The 12,658-nt window shown below is 34.4% G+C and overlaps 1 protein-coding gene across 7 annotated transcripts in view; it reads left to right on the top strand.

Moving 5' to 3' along the window:
- TRRAP (transformation/transcription domain associated protein) overlaps nucleotides 1-12,291 on the top strand; it is a 97,639-nt gene extending 85,348 nt beyond the window's left edge. For all 7 annotated transcript variants that reach the window (XM_083800274.1, XM_083800273.1, XM_083800278.1 and 4 more), the window contains 6 exons: nucleotides 1,847-2,072; nucleotides 2,707-2,924; nucleotides 5,494-5,678; nucleotides 7,814-8,017; nucleotides 9,101-9,295; nucleotides 11,014-12,291. In XM_083800274.1, the coding sequence (XP_083656400.1) occupies nucleotides 1,847-2,072; nucleotides 2,707-2,924; nucleotides 5,494-5,678; nucleotides 7,814-8,017; nucleotides 9,101-9,295; nucleotides 11,014-11,298 (1,313 nt within the window). In that variant the 3' untranslated portion in view covers nucleotides 11,299-12,291. The remainder of the gene's footprint in view (nucleotides 1-1,846; nucleotides 2,073-2,706; nucleotides 2,925-5,493; nucleotides 5,679-7,813; nucleotides 8,018-9,100; nucleotides 9,296-11,013) is intronic.
- The last annotated feature ends 367 nt before the right edge of the window (nucleotides 12,292-12,658 follow it).

The following is a 12,658-nucleotide window of genomic DNA, read 5'->3' as shown; positions in this document are numbered from 1 at the left end:
GTTTGTTACGCTGATTTTACTAACTAAAGTGTATTCCTTTTTGTTGCTTCATGAGCAATGGTGGTACAACATTAAATAGCATTAAGCTTCTACAAAAAAAGATGTAGCTTTATTTTGTGTTAAGAACTGTCGGGTTTCTTTTAGGTCTGTCTCGCAGGCAGGAAGATTGTGTCCCCTGTTTGTCCTCTCATTGAAAGTGGCAAGAACTTGCCAGTTGTTCTCGGTTGGATGAATTCAGGTGGCAATTTTTGAGGCATTCAAGACTTTGAATGAACACGTTTGTTTGAAACACGTGTATCACACTGTAAAATCTTTAGCATCCTTGAGGACAGAGAGCAAGCTTCTTCAGCTGAAGTGCAGTATGTAAAGTATCACAGCCTTCTGTGAACATCTCCATTACAGATGTGGAGGTGAACTTCCTATTCTCTGTATGAAAAGATGAAACAAGTAGTAAGGTATTTTAAACCAGCGTGTTAGCTTGAGAAGGTATTCTCCATTAATAGGTACTGAGAAAGTGGATTTGTTTGAAACAAAATGTTTACCTGGATTAAGATGTGTACAAAATTCCTCAGCTTTGCAAACAAATAATGTCTGGTGTCGTATTTACCTTTATTCCAGCTAAAGAGGATAATTATTTTTCTCTAAGATTTACTATCTCTGGGAGCAAAAAGACTGAACTTTTCTTCCCTCCATCTGCTACTGGGTAACAAAATAATAAAAATCCTAAAATGAGCACTTCAAAAACAGAGCTACTCCCATGGTGAACTGAATGCCTTTTAATTAATACTTATTTCTTTAAATAAAATAAAATAAGTGTGTAATGTTGATGCATATTTTTACTACTTTGACTGACATTAGCACAAAAACTAGTTGCAGTTTGGGGATTCTTTTCTGCACTTCAGGGAGTCAGGAGAAAAGTGATTCAATTTTTTCACTTCCATGGAATGACTTACTTGCACTGCTCACTAGAGGGTAGGCTTGGGATTATAATAAGTTTGTTTTACAGCAATATTGCAGGGGATGCACTGTCCAGACCAGTTAGAATCACTAAGGAGGTGCATCTTTCATTGTAGACTTTTGTCTTATAGAAGTAGAAAGGTTTTTGTGCTGGTTTTTGCTCTGTTTTGGACTGATGGACTTAAGACTTCCACTGAAAGCTTTTAGCATATCAGTATTGTGGGTACATGATAAAGTATCTTGGGTTGTGTGTTCTCTAATATTCTGCTTAAGTAACAGAACAGCACATTAGAAGGAATAAACTCTTCGTTACTTAATAGAGAATAATTTAAAGTTGTGCACATAGAGGAGGTGGTAGATTCTGATTGGTTTAAGCTGTATATAATTTTAGCACTTCTTTATAGAAAAAAGTTTTTCTATAGTAATGAAATATTCATCAGAGCCTTTTTTTTTTTTTTTCAAAGATAGCACAGCTGTGTTCAGCATGTTTGGTTTGCACCGTTGAACTGTATGACGTGCTCTTCTCCAGCACCTAGTTGTAGTGTTATTGCTGTTGGGTGATCCTACACCTATAATGTGTGTTTGGGGTTCATAGATAACCATGTCTCTGTGACAGACTTGCTTAGTAGTACGTCTTCCTTTTCATGTACTAGCTGCTGATTTTATTAGTTAGCTTTCAGTTTTCGTATAATGTTTAAGACCAGTGCGGTGATTTAAAACCTGTTTTCTTTGTAATAGGTGTGTAAGCTGTATGTGGGACTCCTCAAACAAAGTATTTTCCATATGGTTGAAAGAATCTCCTTTAAAGTGTGAATGTCACGCAGTTGGTAGTTAAATACACTATATGGAATTTAAAGTGCTAAGTATATATGTATATTTTTTCTTTTAGACTTTGACTTCAGTGTGCCAGGGTCAATGAAACTTCATAATCTTATCTCGAAACTGAAGAAGTGGATTAAAATTCTGGAGGCAAAGACTAAACAGCTTCCAAAGTTCTTCCTCATAGAGGAGAAGTGCCGTTTTCTGAGTAATTTTTCAGCTCAAACAGCTGAGGTAGAGATACCTGGAGAATTCCTTATGCCAAAGCCAACGCATTACTACATCAAGATAGCAAGGTAAACTAAAACTGGGGAGAAGGGGTAGTTGTAATTCTGCAGTGAAGAAAACGTAAATGTTCTCCATCTATCTGTCCTGCGAAAGTAGATATTATGTGTATTTCATGTATTTAAATTACATATATGGAGTCACGCTTTTGGGTATAACAACTTGAATTTTTTCTTTATCCTCCTTTGGTAATTTTGCATTGCTTCACTATGCTGCTGTACCGTACATGGTGATTATATTTGGGTTTATGTTGATATAAGTTGCGAGTATTTCTTCTGTTGTAGTCCACAGAGGAACTGCTCTTCAAAATAGTGATCAAGATCTGATCTAATGATTAATTTTGCTCAAGAACTGTTGTCTTAGAGGGAAATATATATATATATATATATATATATATATATATATATATATATATATTTATTTATTTTTTTACAACCAAATAGAAACCTTGGGTTAACTGGATAACAAAATTGTACATTGTAATACAGTTGCGCTGTCTTATTTCTTTGTGTTGTGGTGGGGTTTTTGTTTGTTTTTCTGCTGTTGTTATTGGGTTGTGGTGTTGTTTTTTTTTTATATAACATCATTATTTGATATTAAAGGAGATAAGTTTGGGGGCTTTAATCTCCCTTTCTTCTTGGATAGGTTTATGCCCAGAGTGGAGATAGTTCAGAAACACAATACTGCAGCCAGAAGACTCTATATCCGAGGTCACAACGGAAAAATTTACCCATATCTGGTAATGAATGATGCTTGCCTGACAGAGTCTCGTAGAGAAGAGCGGGTATTACAGCTCCTTCGCCTTTTAAACCCTTGCTTAGAGAAAAGGAAGGAAACCACAAAAAGACATCTGTTTTTTACAGGTACTGAAAAGATAGATTTTTGTCTTTTTTAAATATTTGTTGTACTCAAAGATTTTAATTGCTAAAGGTTTTTGACAGCTACTAGTTACTGATACTGAAGGTTTTGGATATTTAAAAGGTAAATTCACAGGCATATAAGGCAGAGGCATGCTCACTGTGGAGGAAATGGGTATGTGTACTTCAGAGCAAGCATTTACAGATCGTTTGGACTGGACAGAAGAAACATTTTTCTCCCCACTTTGTGATACATGAATACTGAATTTCTTTTACTTCTTCCATGTAATACAGAAGAAAGATTTTTATTTTTTTTTTTAGTGCTTTGAATTTGATACATAGTTTCTGAGTTTTCCCATTGAGAACATGTTTTCATAATGTTTGAATTAACTCCGTCTGTACACGGTGATATTTATTTTAAGGAAACAAACTGAAATATATTGGCTGGTTGGTTGTTGCCAAATAAAATCAATTCATATTCTAGATACTGGACGCAGGCCTTCTGTTGAGTGTACTTCTGTGATTCTGTACAAGGCTACTCAGTTTGGAGGGTGCACTTTGCCAAGAGCACCACCTGGCAATGCTTGAACATAACAGAATCAATAAACCTAATATTAAGTAGACCTTAATAAGGAGAGTTGAGGGATGTTCCAATATGATCTATGTGTATAAATTGCCAAAATACTTGTGTAATAAAAGGTCACGTATTTAACTATTTCAAAGCAGAAATGGTGAATCAATGCTGAACACGCAATCTTAATTCTTTCTTTTTCCTTGTACATCTTGGCTTTTTCATGTGTTGATTATAAATAATTCATTCATGGAATGAAAAGCAGAGTCTTCCCTTAGCAACATACTTGATCTACTTGTGATTCAAATACTAATGTGAATGCCTTAAAACAGTTAAACTTTCACGTTTTCCAGATATTAAAGCTGTTGGCAAGTTCCAGCTTATAGCTGTGTAATAACTTCATATAAATATATAAACAGCTTTCATTTCCGAAAGTCATTGAATCACTTATTAACTTCATATAAACAAGTTCTGTACATTGCATTACTCAGTTCTAATAATCCTTAGCTGGTGAGCAGAAAATATATTATGGATAGTGGAAACTTTAATCGAATATACTAAGACATGCTGCTACTTTGCCATCAACTTCTTTAAAAAAAAAAAAAAAAAAAAGCCCAGATCTAATATTTAAAAGCTGTAGTTTTACCAGTCTTTCGTTTTGTGCTCATTGTATCTATTGACATGAACTTGCTGTCAAGAACTTAGGTGGCCAGATGATGCAAGTTGCTCTGACAGAGCTAGAAATGCATAATTGTGATCCAACGTTAAAAAGACTAAAATATACAGGCCAAAGGATTTATTATATCAAAAGGGAAATAAAGCATCTCTGTATACGTGAAGATGCTTTTACATCATTTCAAGGCCAAATTAAGAGAAATACAGTAGATACAGTCTTGAAAGATATGATTTTAGAAAAGACCACTGACACCGAAATATATCATCTGTATAACATGATTATGGAAGTAACATGTTTTTCTTCAAAGAGCTGTTTTTAAACTATGTTCTCTTTGGAAATAATTCTGTACTTTGTGGTTTGATACTACTTAAAAGAACCTGAAGAACGTTCATTTCTCTGCTGCCAGAGGTTAATGGAAGCAGAGCAGAAGAAATAGCTCATCAACACCCCTTCTTTCTCTGGAATGCATTTTTTCTTTAAGATCGAAGAACTTAAAAATATTTAAACAACTTTCTCCTCTATTCCTGAGGTTAATTACAACTTCTGAGGGAAACGATGAGAGAACAGGTTTGTTGGTATCCGGAGGTCACTGTCAAACAGTACAACTGTAGTGTCACTGGAAAAGCTAGCAGTGGAAGAAGCTTTGTCTTTCTGGGCCTAGGTGCACATCTTCCGTGCACATAAGACTCATGAGAATATGTCCGTGAAGCACCATGAAAGTGCAAATAGGGTTTTTGCAGGCTTACTGCTCCTGAAGTAAAAGCTCAGTGGCTTAAATTTTCTTGTTACTGAACGTTTTTCTTTGTTTTCCCTCAGTTATTTTCAAGCATTGTCACTTATGCATCTATTCCTTAGCAGTATTTAGATTTTTCGTCCAGTTTTTATGAATTTCTTTGAACGCTGTACTGAGGTTAATAGTTTTGCTCTTCAGACTAATATTTATTGCAATGATGCTAGTGCGTGCAATCACAACCCCCGTTTGCATTTGGGTAAAGTATTGCCCTCTTCTGTGCAGCTAGATAGAAGTAGGAAGAATGAGTGCTCATTTTTTTCTCTCCTAATGTAGTTGAGATGTTTCAATTTAGTTTTAAAAAAAAAAAACAACTCATACTTGCTTTCTTTTTAACTGAGCTTGTGAATTAGTTATGAATGTAGTAATAAAAATTTTTCTCTTGGTACACTTCAGTTGATTATTGCAGCAGTGCTTTAAGGGCTGATAGTCGCATGCTAATTCTCTTCTGAGTACTTGGGTTGTGAATTAACTGTTTTGTTTTGTGTTGCTCTGTTTCCGCCCCCATCCTTCCTCACCCTTCTCAAACCACTCCTAGTCCCCCGGGTTGTAGCAGTTTCTCCACAGATGCGTTTGGTTGAAGACAATCCCTCATCTCTGTCCCTGGTGGAGATCTATAAGCAGCGCTGTGCCAAGAAGGGCATTGAGCACGACAACCCCATTTCTCGGTACTACGACAGGCTGGCAACGGTCCAAGCACGGGGGACTCAAGCTAGCCATCAGGTATGGGAGTATTTAATGAGTTGCACTCAAGATCTTTTCTTGAGAGCTCTGTTACACGGTGTCCAACTCCGCCCCATTAGATATGAGACAAATATATTAGCAGAGGTGGTGGTTTGAATCTGTTTGTTTGTTTTCGTTTTACTTCATGTATTTTGGGGAGCTCTTATAGCTCATTAGTATTTTAGGTTATCTTTGAAAGCTTCAAAAAAAAGCTGTATTTGTTCCGCTTCAGGTTGTTTTGGATAACTGCAGCTGAAAACAGATGAGGGATTGATTGCTTTTAGACCCTTTTATGTAGTGCTTTGAAAATAATTGATAATATGGGAAACAGCATTGCTATTTAACATAAGCAGTTACAGAATGGTATGTGATGCAGGTTTCCCCTTGTTCTTGTAATGTTTATCCTGGATTCATTTCACCCAAGCCAAAGAGTTGACTAAACTTACCCTAATAAATGGCAGTACTTGGAAAATTAAAAATTTCCAACTCTCTGTAATCTCCATTAAACATCAAATTCTGATAAATAAGCTTATTTTATGGTTATCTTAAGGTTAATGCAAATATTTTATAAAATTTCAATCCCATATTAAATACAACTATTAGAAGATACACAGTATATCACAGACAATATTTAGAGTATCTTTTCAGGCTTTGTTACAAAATAAAATGAAGTGTTATGTAACATCTGTTTCTATTTTGAGGATTTTTTCCTTCAGGTTACAAAACTCTTTAATGGCCATTTAATTGAAGTCAGTTTGACTATCGTTCTTTCTGGTGCAATAGAACATATCCTAACTATTTCTTTTTCTAATTAATTCGGATAGGCTGTGCTACAATAATGAAGTTTTTGGGTAAATTGTATATGTTTACATCAAGGGAAAAATTATCGCAAAGTATTCACTTACAAAAACAAATCTCAACTTTTATCTTTTTGTATTTTTGAGATAATTCTGCTGTAATAATACATAAAACTAATTATCTTACTCAGTGTGTGTCCCTATTTCGTATAATCAAAATTCTTTACTTTTTTCTGTAAACAACTCTATGTACAAATAAACCACACAGGTTTTAGGTTGTAGTCTTTGTAGGTCCCATGTGTAATTTCAAATCTTGTCATTGTGCTTTTTTGTTTGATGAACACCTTCCAAAAAAAGCTATCAAATTGTTGTCTTATTTGTGTGCATAACTTAAGACAGCTGCCTCCTTGTGCTGCCTACAGACTACCTTCACCTGATAATGATTAATAAACTTAGGCTATTAGTAACGTTTTAATCCTTTTTTGTTGTGGTTGCAGACCAGCTATGGAAAGAATCTGTATCACTGCTGTTGGTCTGTGTTTTCCTCAGTAATGTGTTAGTCTGAGCAGCAACTATTTTGACTTTATCTTACATAAGGACTTTATCCAAAACCCTTGGAAATTCATAGAAGTAAAGTAGGATCCAGAACAACCTTTTTCAGCTGGGAGTTGAGTAATATTTACATTCTTCGATAAGGAAATGGGATCTTTCAGTGAGGGGATATTAAATGTTTTTAAGTGAAAAATGTGATTTAGGCTGCTCATAACCTTCAGTACAGTGTTCAGCATATTGATGACTGAAGTTGGAAATAAGTATTACGATAAACACATATATATATTAAGACTTGAAATAGAGGATTTTGTTTTATTGCTGACAGATGCATATCCAGTTTGAACTGAAACTAAAAAAAAAAAAATTTAAAAAGTGGATTATGTTCCAATAGCTTGCCCTAAGGAAGTGCAGCATTGTGGGTTGAATGTCTCTTTAGTTCCTTTCTGACTTTCTTGAAAGATTTGAATAGGAGATACTTCAATCAGTACATAACTTTCCAGTCTCAGATTTTTTCACAAGACTGATGGCAGTTCTGTTGCTCTTTCAATTTATAAAAAAAATCAGTCTTTTAAGATGAAGATTAGTTTGTAGCCATGCAGAGGATGAACATAATATGTGAATTTTAACAAGGAATTTGGGAGATGGTCATGGATTAGAAGTCTCCAAGTTCAGAATGTTTTCCTAGAATGGAGTACTTCAGTTGAGAGAATTTAGTTGCTTTTGGCATAATTGTTGCTAAGAAGTATATTAAAATAATCTCTTTCAACTAATATTTTTCATATTTAGGTTCTCAGAGATATACTTAAAGAAGTACAGAGTAACATGGTGCCACGCAGTATGCTTAAGGAGTGGGCTTTACATACATTTCCCAATGCTACAGATTACTGGACGTTTCGAAAGATGTTCACTATTCAGTTAGCCCTAATTGGCTTTGCAGAATTCATCTTTCATTTAAATAGACTCAACCCTGAAATGCTGCAGATTGCCCAGGTATGCTTTATTTTGTCCTTGATGCATGCTGTCTTCTTTGATCAAATGGAAATTTGGACTCTACGTTTGAAATGAGTCAAAATGGTAATTTGACATATATAATTAACAGTGTATTTCAGTAGGTTTTTCATTTGATTATGTGATTCCACATCACGTAGGTAGTAATTTAAACTGCAGACCACTTTGCCAACTCTACCCCCTCTGGTTATAATTTAGAACAGAGTCTGTAAAATTGTTAGTATATTGGAACTGTTAATGTAAATGACCAGTAAGTCTCTCTTGAGTCTTTCTTCAAATATACTGCTTTAGATATATCTGTGCCAAACAGGTTAAAAAATAAACAATAAAGATCTAGAGCTTCATTTTCTAAAAGTGGAATACCCTTTTTCAAATAATGTTTTCTTTTTTACATTGATATCACGTCAAAGTACAACTCCTATTAGTAGTGATTTTTCTGTTCTAAACCAACATTTAAATGAGGCTTGCCACCTTACTAGAGCAAAGGTGGTATATTTTAAAGTCTTAATGCCACTTTAATGCATGGAGGGTTATACTGTGTATAGCAATTAAGATTCTTTAATCCCCACTGTGCAGCCATGGTGTTCAAATTCCTACCCAGAGTGAGTAATGCATGGAGAATGCTTACCCAGAGTTGAGACACTCCGAGAATGAAGATCTGTCTCTTTGCGCAACTCCTTAAAGAACATTGCCACAGAAGAATCTGTTTCTTAAGTTTGAGGCAATAGTCTATATTTATTCAGGCTTTTTGGACGCTCACTTTTAGAATAAATACTTTGTGTATGCCTTTAACTTTTCTTGCTCAAGCACTGTTCGAAAGTGAAAAGCTGTTGCATTAAGCTAGGTTTCAAATACAGCATTTTTTCTTTATGTAGCTTCAATATTTATTTTTTTTAAATAGAAAAAGCTAAATGAAAATACTAAATCACACATTGATTCTTAAATAATCAGTTGTAACTGGTTGTATTCTGAGTATTAACAGTATATAAAAATGTATTTTCTTTTGGTTTCATTAATGACGATTTGCTTCTTTATTACTGTTGTGCATTTTGCTTTTAAATCCAGGATACTGGCAAGTTAAATGTAGCTTACTTTCGCTTTGACATTAATGATGCTACTGGAGACTTGGATGCCAACCGTCCAGTTCCATTCCGGCTCACACCAAACATTTCTGAATTTCTTACCACCATTGGGGTGTCTGGTCCACTGACTGCATCTATGATTGCAGTAGCTCGCTGCTTTGCACAGCCAAACTTTAAGGTTTGTATATGTTTTCAAAAGTTGGTTACATTTACATTTAAAAGTTGTTTAATTTACATTTATAATTTATCAACTGATAAACTAAACACCATTTTCTTTCTTAAGATAGAAATTGAAATGTCCATATTTATATTTTTAAATCTTAATCCAAGGACAGCGCAAAGGCCAGCTGAAATCATTGCAATTTGCCTTTTTGGAAAGAAGAGGAGAAAGATAGGTGTAATTGTACTTCTATTTTCCTTTTTGTCAAAGCATGTTAATACAGGATGATTGTTTCAATGCTGTAGCCTCAAATCTCTACAAATTCTGGCAGTGGTAAATAGTTAAATGACAAATGCAATGTCATTTAGAATCTTCGTAATACACTTCTGTGAATAGAAATGTGTCTTGGCCCTTTGTTAGCAGAGCAGAATGCTAAAGATATATTGTTGCTTTGATGGATTCTAGCTCTTAGCAGGGTATAGTTTTCTACAGAAACTGTCTAAGTTCCTTTTAAATTCTAATGCTTTCCAAAAATGAAGCATCTTGCACTTAGGCAGCAATTTGCACCAGAAAGACATTGCACAGAACGTACTGTAGCTATCGTATGATCTAGTTACTTTTTAAAAGATGGAAAATATCCTGAAGTGATTTTTTAATGTATAATACAGAAAGCTTAGATTTTTTCTAATAATTCATAATTTCACCTTAAAAAGCCATGTCTATACATGTAAATTAGTTTGCAGACTTAGTCTGTAATTTATACAGCTGAATGATGTATTCCCAATTAGACGTACCATGTTGAATTTATAAGATCAGAGCACAGGTGTGCATTTATTCTTGCAGTGATGGGTGCCCAGCTTATTTCAGGTACCTAGTGATTATTGTGTTAGTTTTTCTGACTTCTGGACTTAAGAGGAATACCTTTAACATCTTCTGTATTTACCGTTTTTACAGATGCCTATAAAATCTATTGAATATGTGTTTGTGTATTATTGGCCTAATATCTAGATGTGTTACAAAATACCTATTTGTTATTTGCAGACAGAAAAGTTAACTCAGACTGGATACCTCAAAGTTTGCTTTAGAAGCTCAAGTTGACAGATTAATCAGTAAATTGGTGATAGGAAAAAAACAGGGAATGATTTCTTGCAGGCATTTTGTTTTTTCAACCAAAGACAGAGTTGGTGTATAGGTATGTGTGTTAGGAGGAAAAAAAAAAAAAAGGCAAACCACATATATATGAATATTGCAGTCAGTATTTTTTCCCTTTTTGTCAGAAAGCAGTGTTTGCTGACGGTATGATCATTGACCCATTGGAGGCCAGAGGGGGCAAACAGCTTTGCAAAAGACGCTGAATCTTTGCACATATTTCTGCATGTGTGTGTGTGGGGGAAGTCACGTTTAGCAGGGTCATTTAAAAATGGAACATAACTGACTGTATTTGTGTATGAAGATCTGAATATATGATGTTTGAGATTTTTCTTTTTTTAAATTTATTTCTGTGGGGAACACTGTATTGTGTTTTCATAATTAGGGTCTTTTATGAAAAGAAAAACCTTCAGAAAAAATAGTTGGAAAAAAAAGAGTTGGAAGCCACAGTCATCTTGAAAAGGCTGAGAGTGGAAAATGGAACCAGAAGTGTCAAAATGTTATTGACTAGAATTTAGTTTGAAATCTGTAAGCCCTAATGGTTCTCTGGATTAAATATAATAGTCTGACTTTTCTCCTTCATATAGGTCGATGGTATCCTAAAAACCGTGCTACGGGATGAAATAATTGCATGGCACAAAAAAACACAAGAGGATACTTCCTCTCCACTCTCAGCAGCTGGGCAACCTGAAAATATGGACAGCCAGCAGCTCGTTTCACTAGTTCAAAAAGCTGTTACTGCTATCATGACTCGACTTCATAATCTTGCTCAGTTTGAAGGAGGAGAAAGCAAAGTCAACACTCTGGTAGCAGCTGCAAATAGCTTGGATAATCTCTGTCGTATGGATCCTGCCTGGCACCCCTGGCTCTAACTTGAAGTTTTCATTAGCTTTTTCTTTGCTGCTGTTTGTGGTGTGAGCCATATATTGTGTTAAGAAAATGTGAAAAAAAAAAAATCTTTTCAGACCGTGGCTTACCTGTCACACTGCATTTTGTCAGCCTTCATTTTAATGGTGTTTACAGGAGTACGACAGTTTTACTGTTTTTAATTTCATGAGGATACGTTTCCTCCTGTTTAAAAAAGGTTATTTAATATGCAACAACAGCTCTCACAAATAGCTAAAAATGAAGAGAGGAAACTTAAAAATGTACAGAAAAAAATCTTATTTTATGGTGGGGACTATAAAACTACCACTGCTAGATTTAGGGTTTGCCTTTCCTAATCTGCAGTATATAAAGTTTTTATGCAATAATAATTACTAAAAAAGAAAAAAGAAAATACAGTATTCCCAGTTATTGAATTTTACTTTATAAAATTTTACTTAATCGCTGTCCCTTCATTATACCAAATTGAAGGCACAAATAAATCTTCTTCCTTTAAGTTTGCTTCAGAAATTTACATGAGTAAAGTTGGTTTGTAAAGAGAATTTTGTACCAAATGTATAGAGGTAACTTTTTGTTAGGCACTGAGAAAAAGATGATCAAATTGTGCTAGCTTTTCTTTCAGCACAAGTTATGTACAGTGAAAGTGTAAGCCATTTAGGGTATTTGGTTTAGTTGTGGACAGTGTTGGGGGGGGGGGGTTTATAATAAGGATGGGAGAAGTCATCCACTGATACATGTATCTGACTGTAATAGATTTAAAAAAATTAAAATCTTATAAAGCTATTTCTTTTTTTTTAATGTTTAGAATTACAATAGCTTCTTTAGAATCAATCTGTTCCTTTGTAATTTAAGAAAAGATCAGTTTAATGTTTCATGTGAGTCTTTCTGTGTTAGCATTTTTATAAAACTTCAGTGTTGAGAATGTTAAATTTGTACAGAGTGATTTTTTCAAAATAAATATTTTGTAAAACTCTCTGGCATTCAGTTTATTTAGAGTATTTTTAATATAATGCTATGGCATAAGTAGAAAACACGCAAAAGCAGGTATTATCTTTTATCAACTAAAACAACCTGAATGTTAAAGGGTCGTAACTGTATTAATGAAACATGTACGATGTACTTTTGTATGCTGTTAAATTGTTTTTAGAAGAACTGCAAATAGGAAATATGTACATAGCAAGAATTTTGTCAGTGTAGTCTTTCTTGCTAGCCAGTCAATTAATGTGTTAATGCTTTGTTTTTATAAAAGGCTGCCTTTAAACAGTCTATTTCATGTTTTCAAAAAATACAGCTTTTAAGTAAGTGTTAGAGGTCAAGATTACAGATAGAGATGAACTCTATTAGGGG

Source organism: Anser anser, assembly GCF_964211835.1.
Source record: "Anser anser genome assembly, chromosome: 15".
Classification (NCBI taxonomy): Eukaryota; Metazoa; Chordata; class Aves; order Anseriformes; family Anatidae; genus Anser; species Anser anser.
Note: the sequence above shows the minus strand (reverse complement) of the source record. Positions and strands in the feature narration are given on the sequence as shown.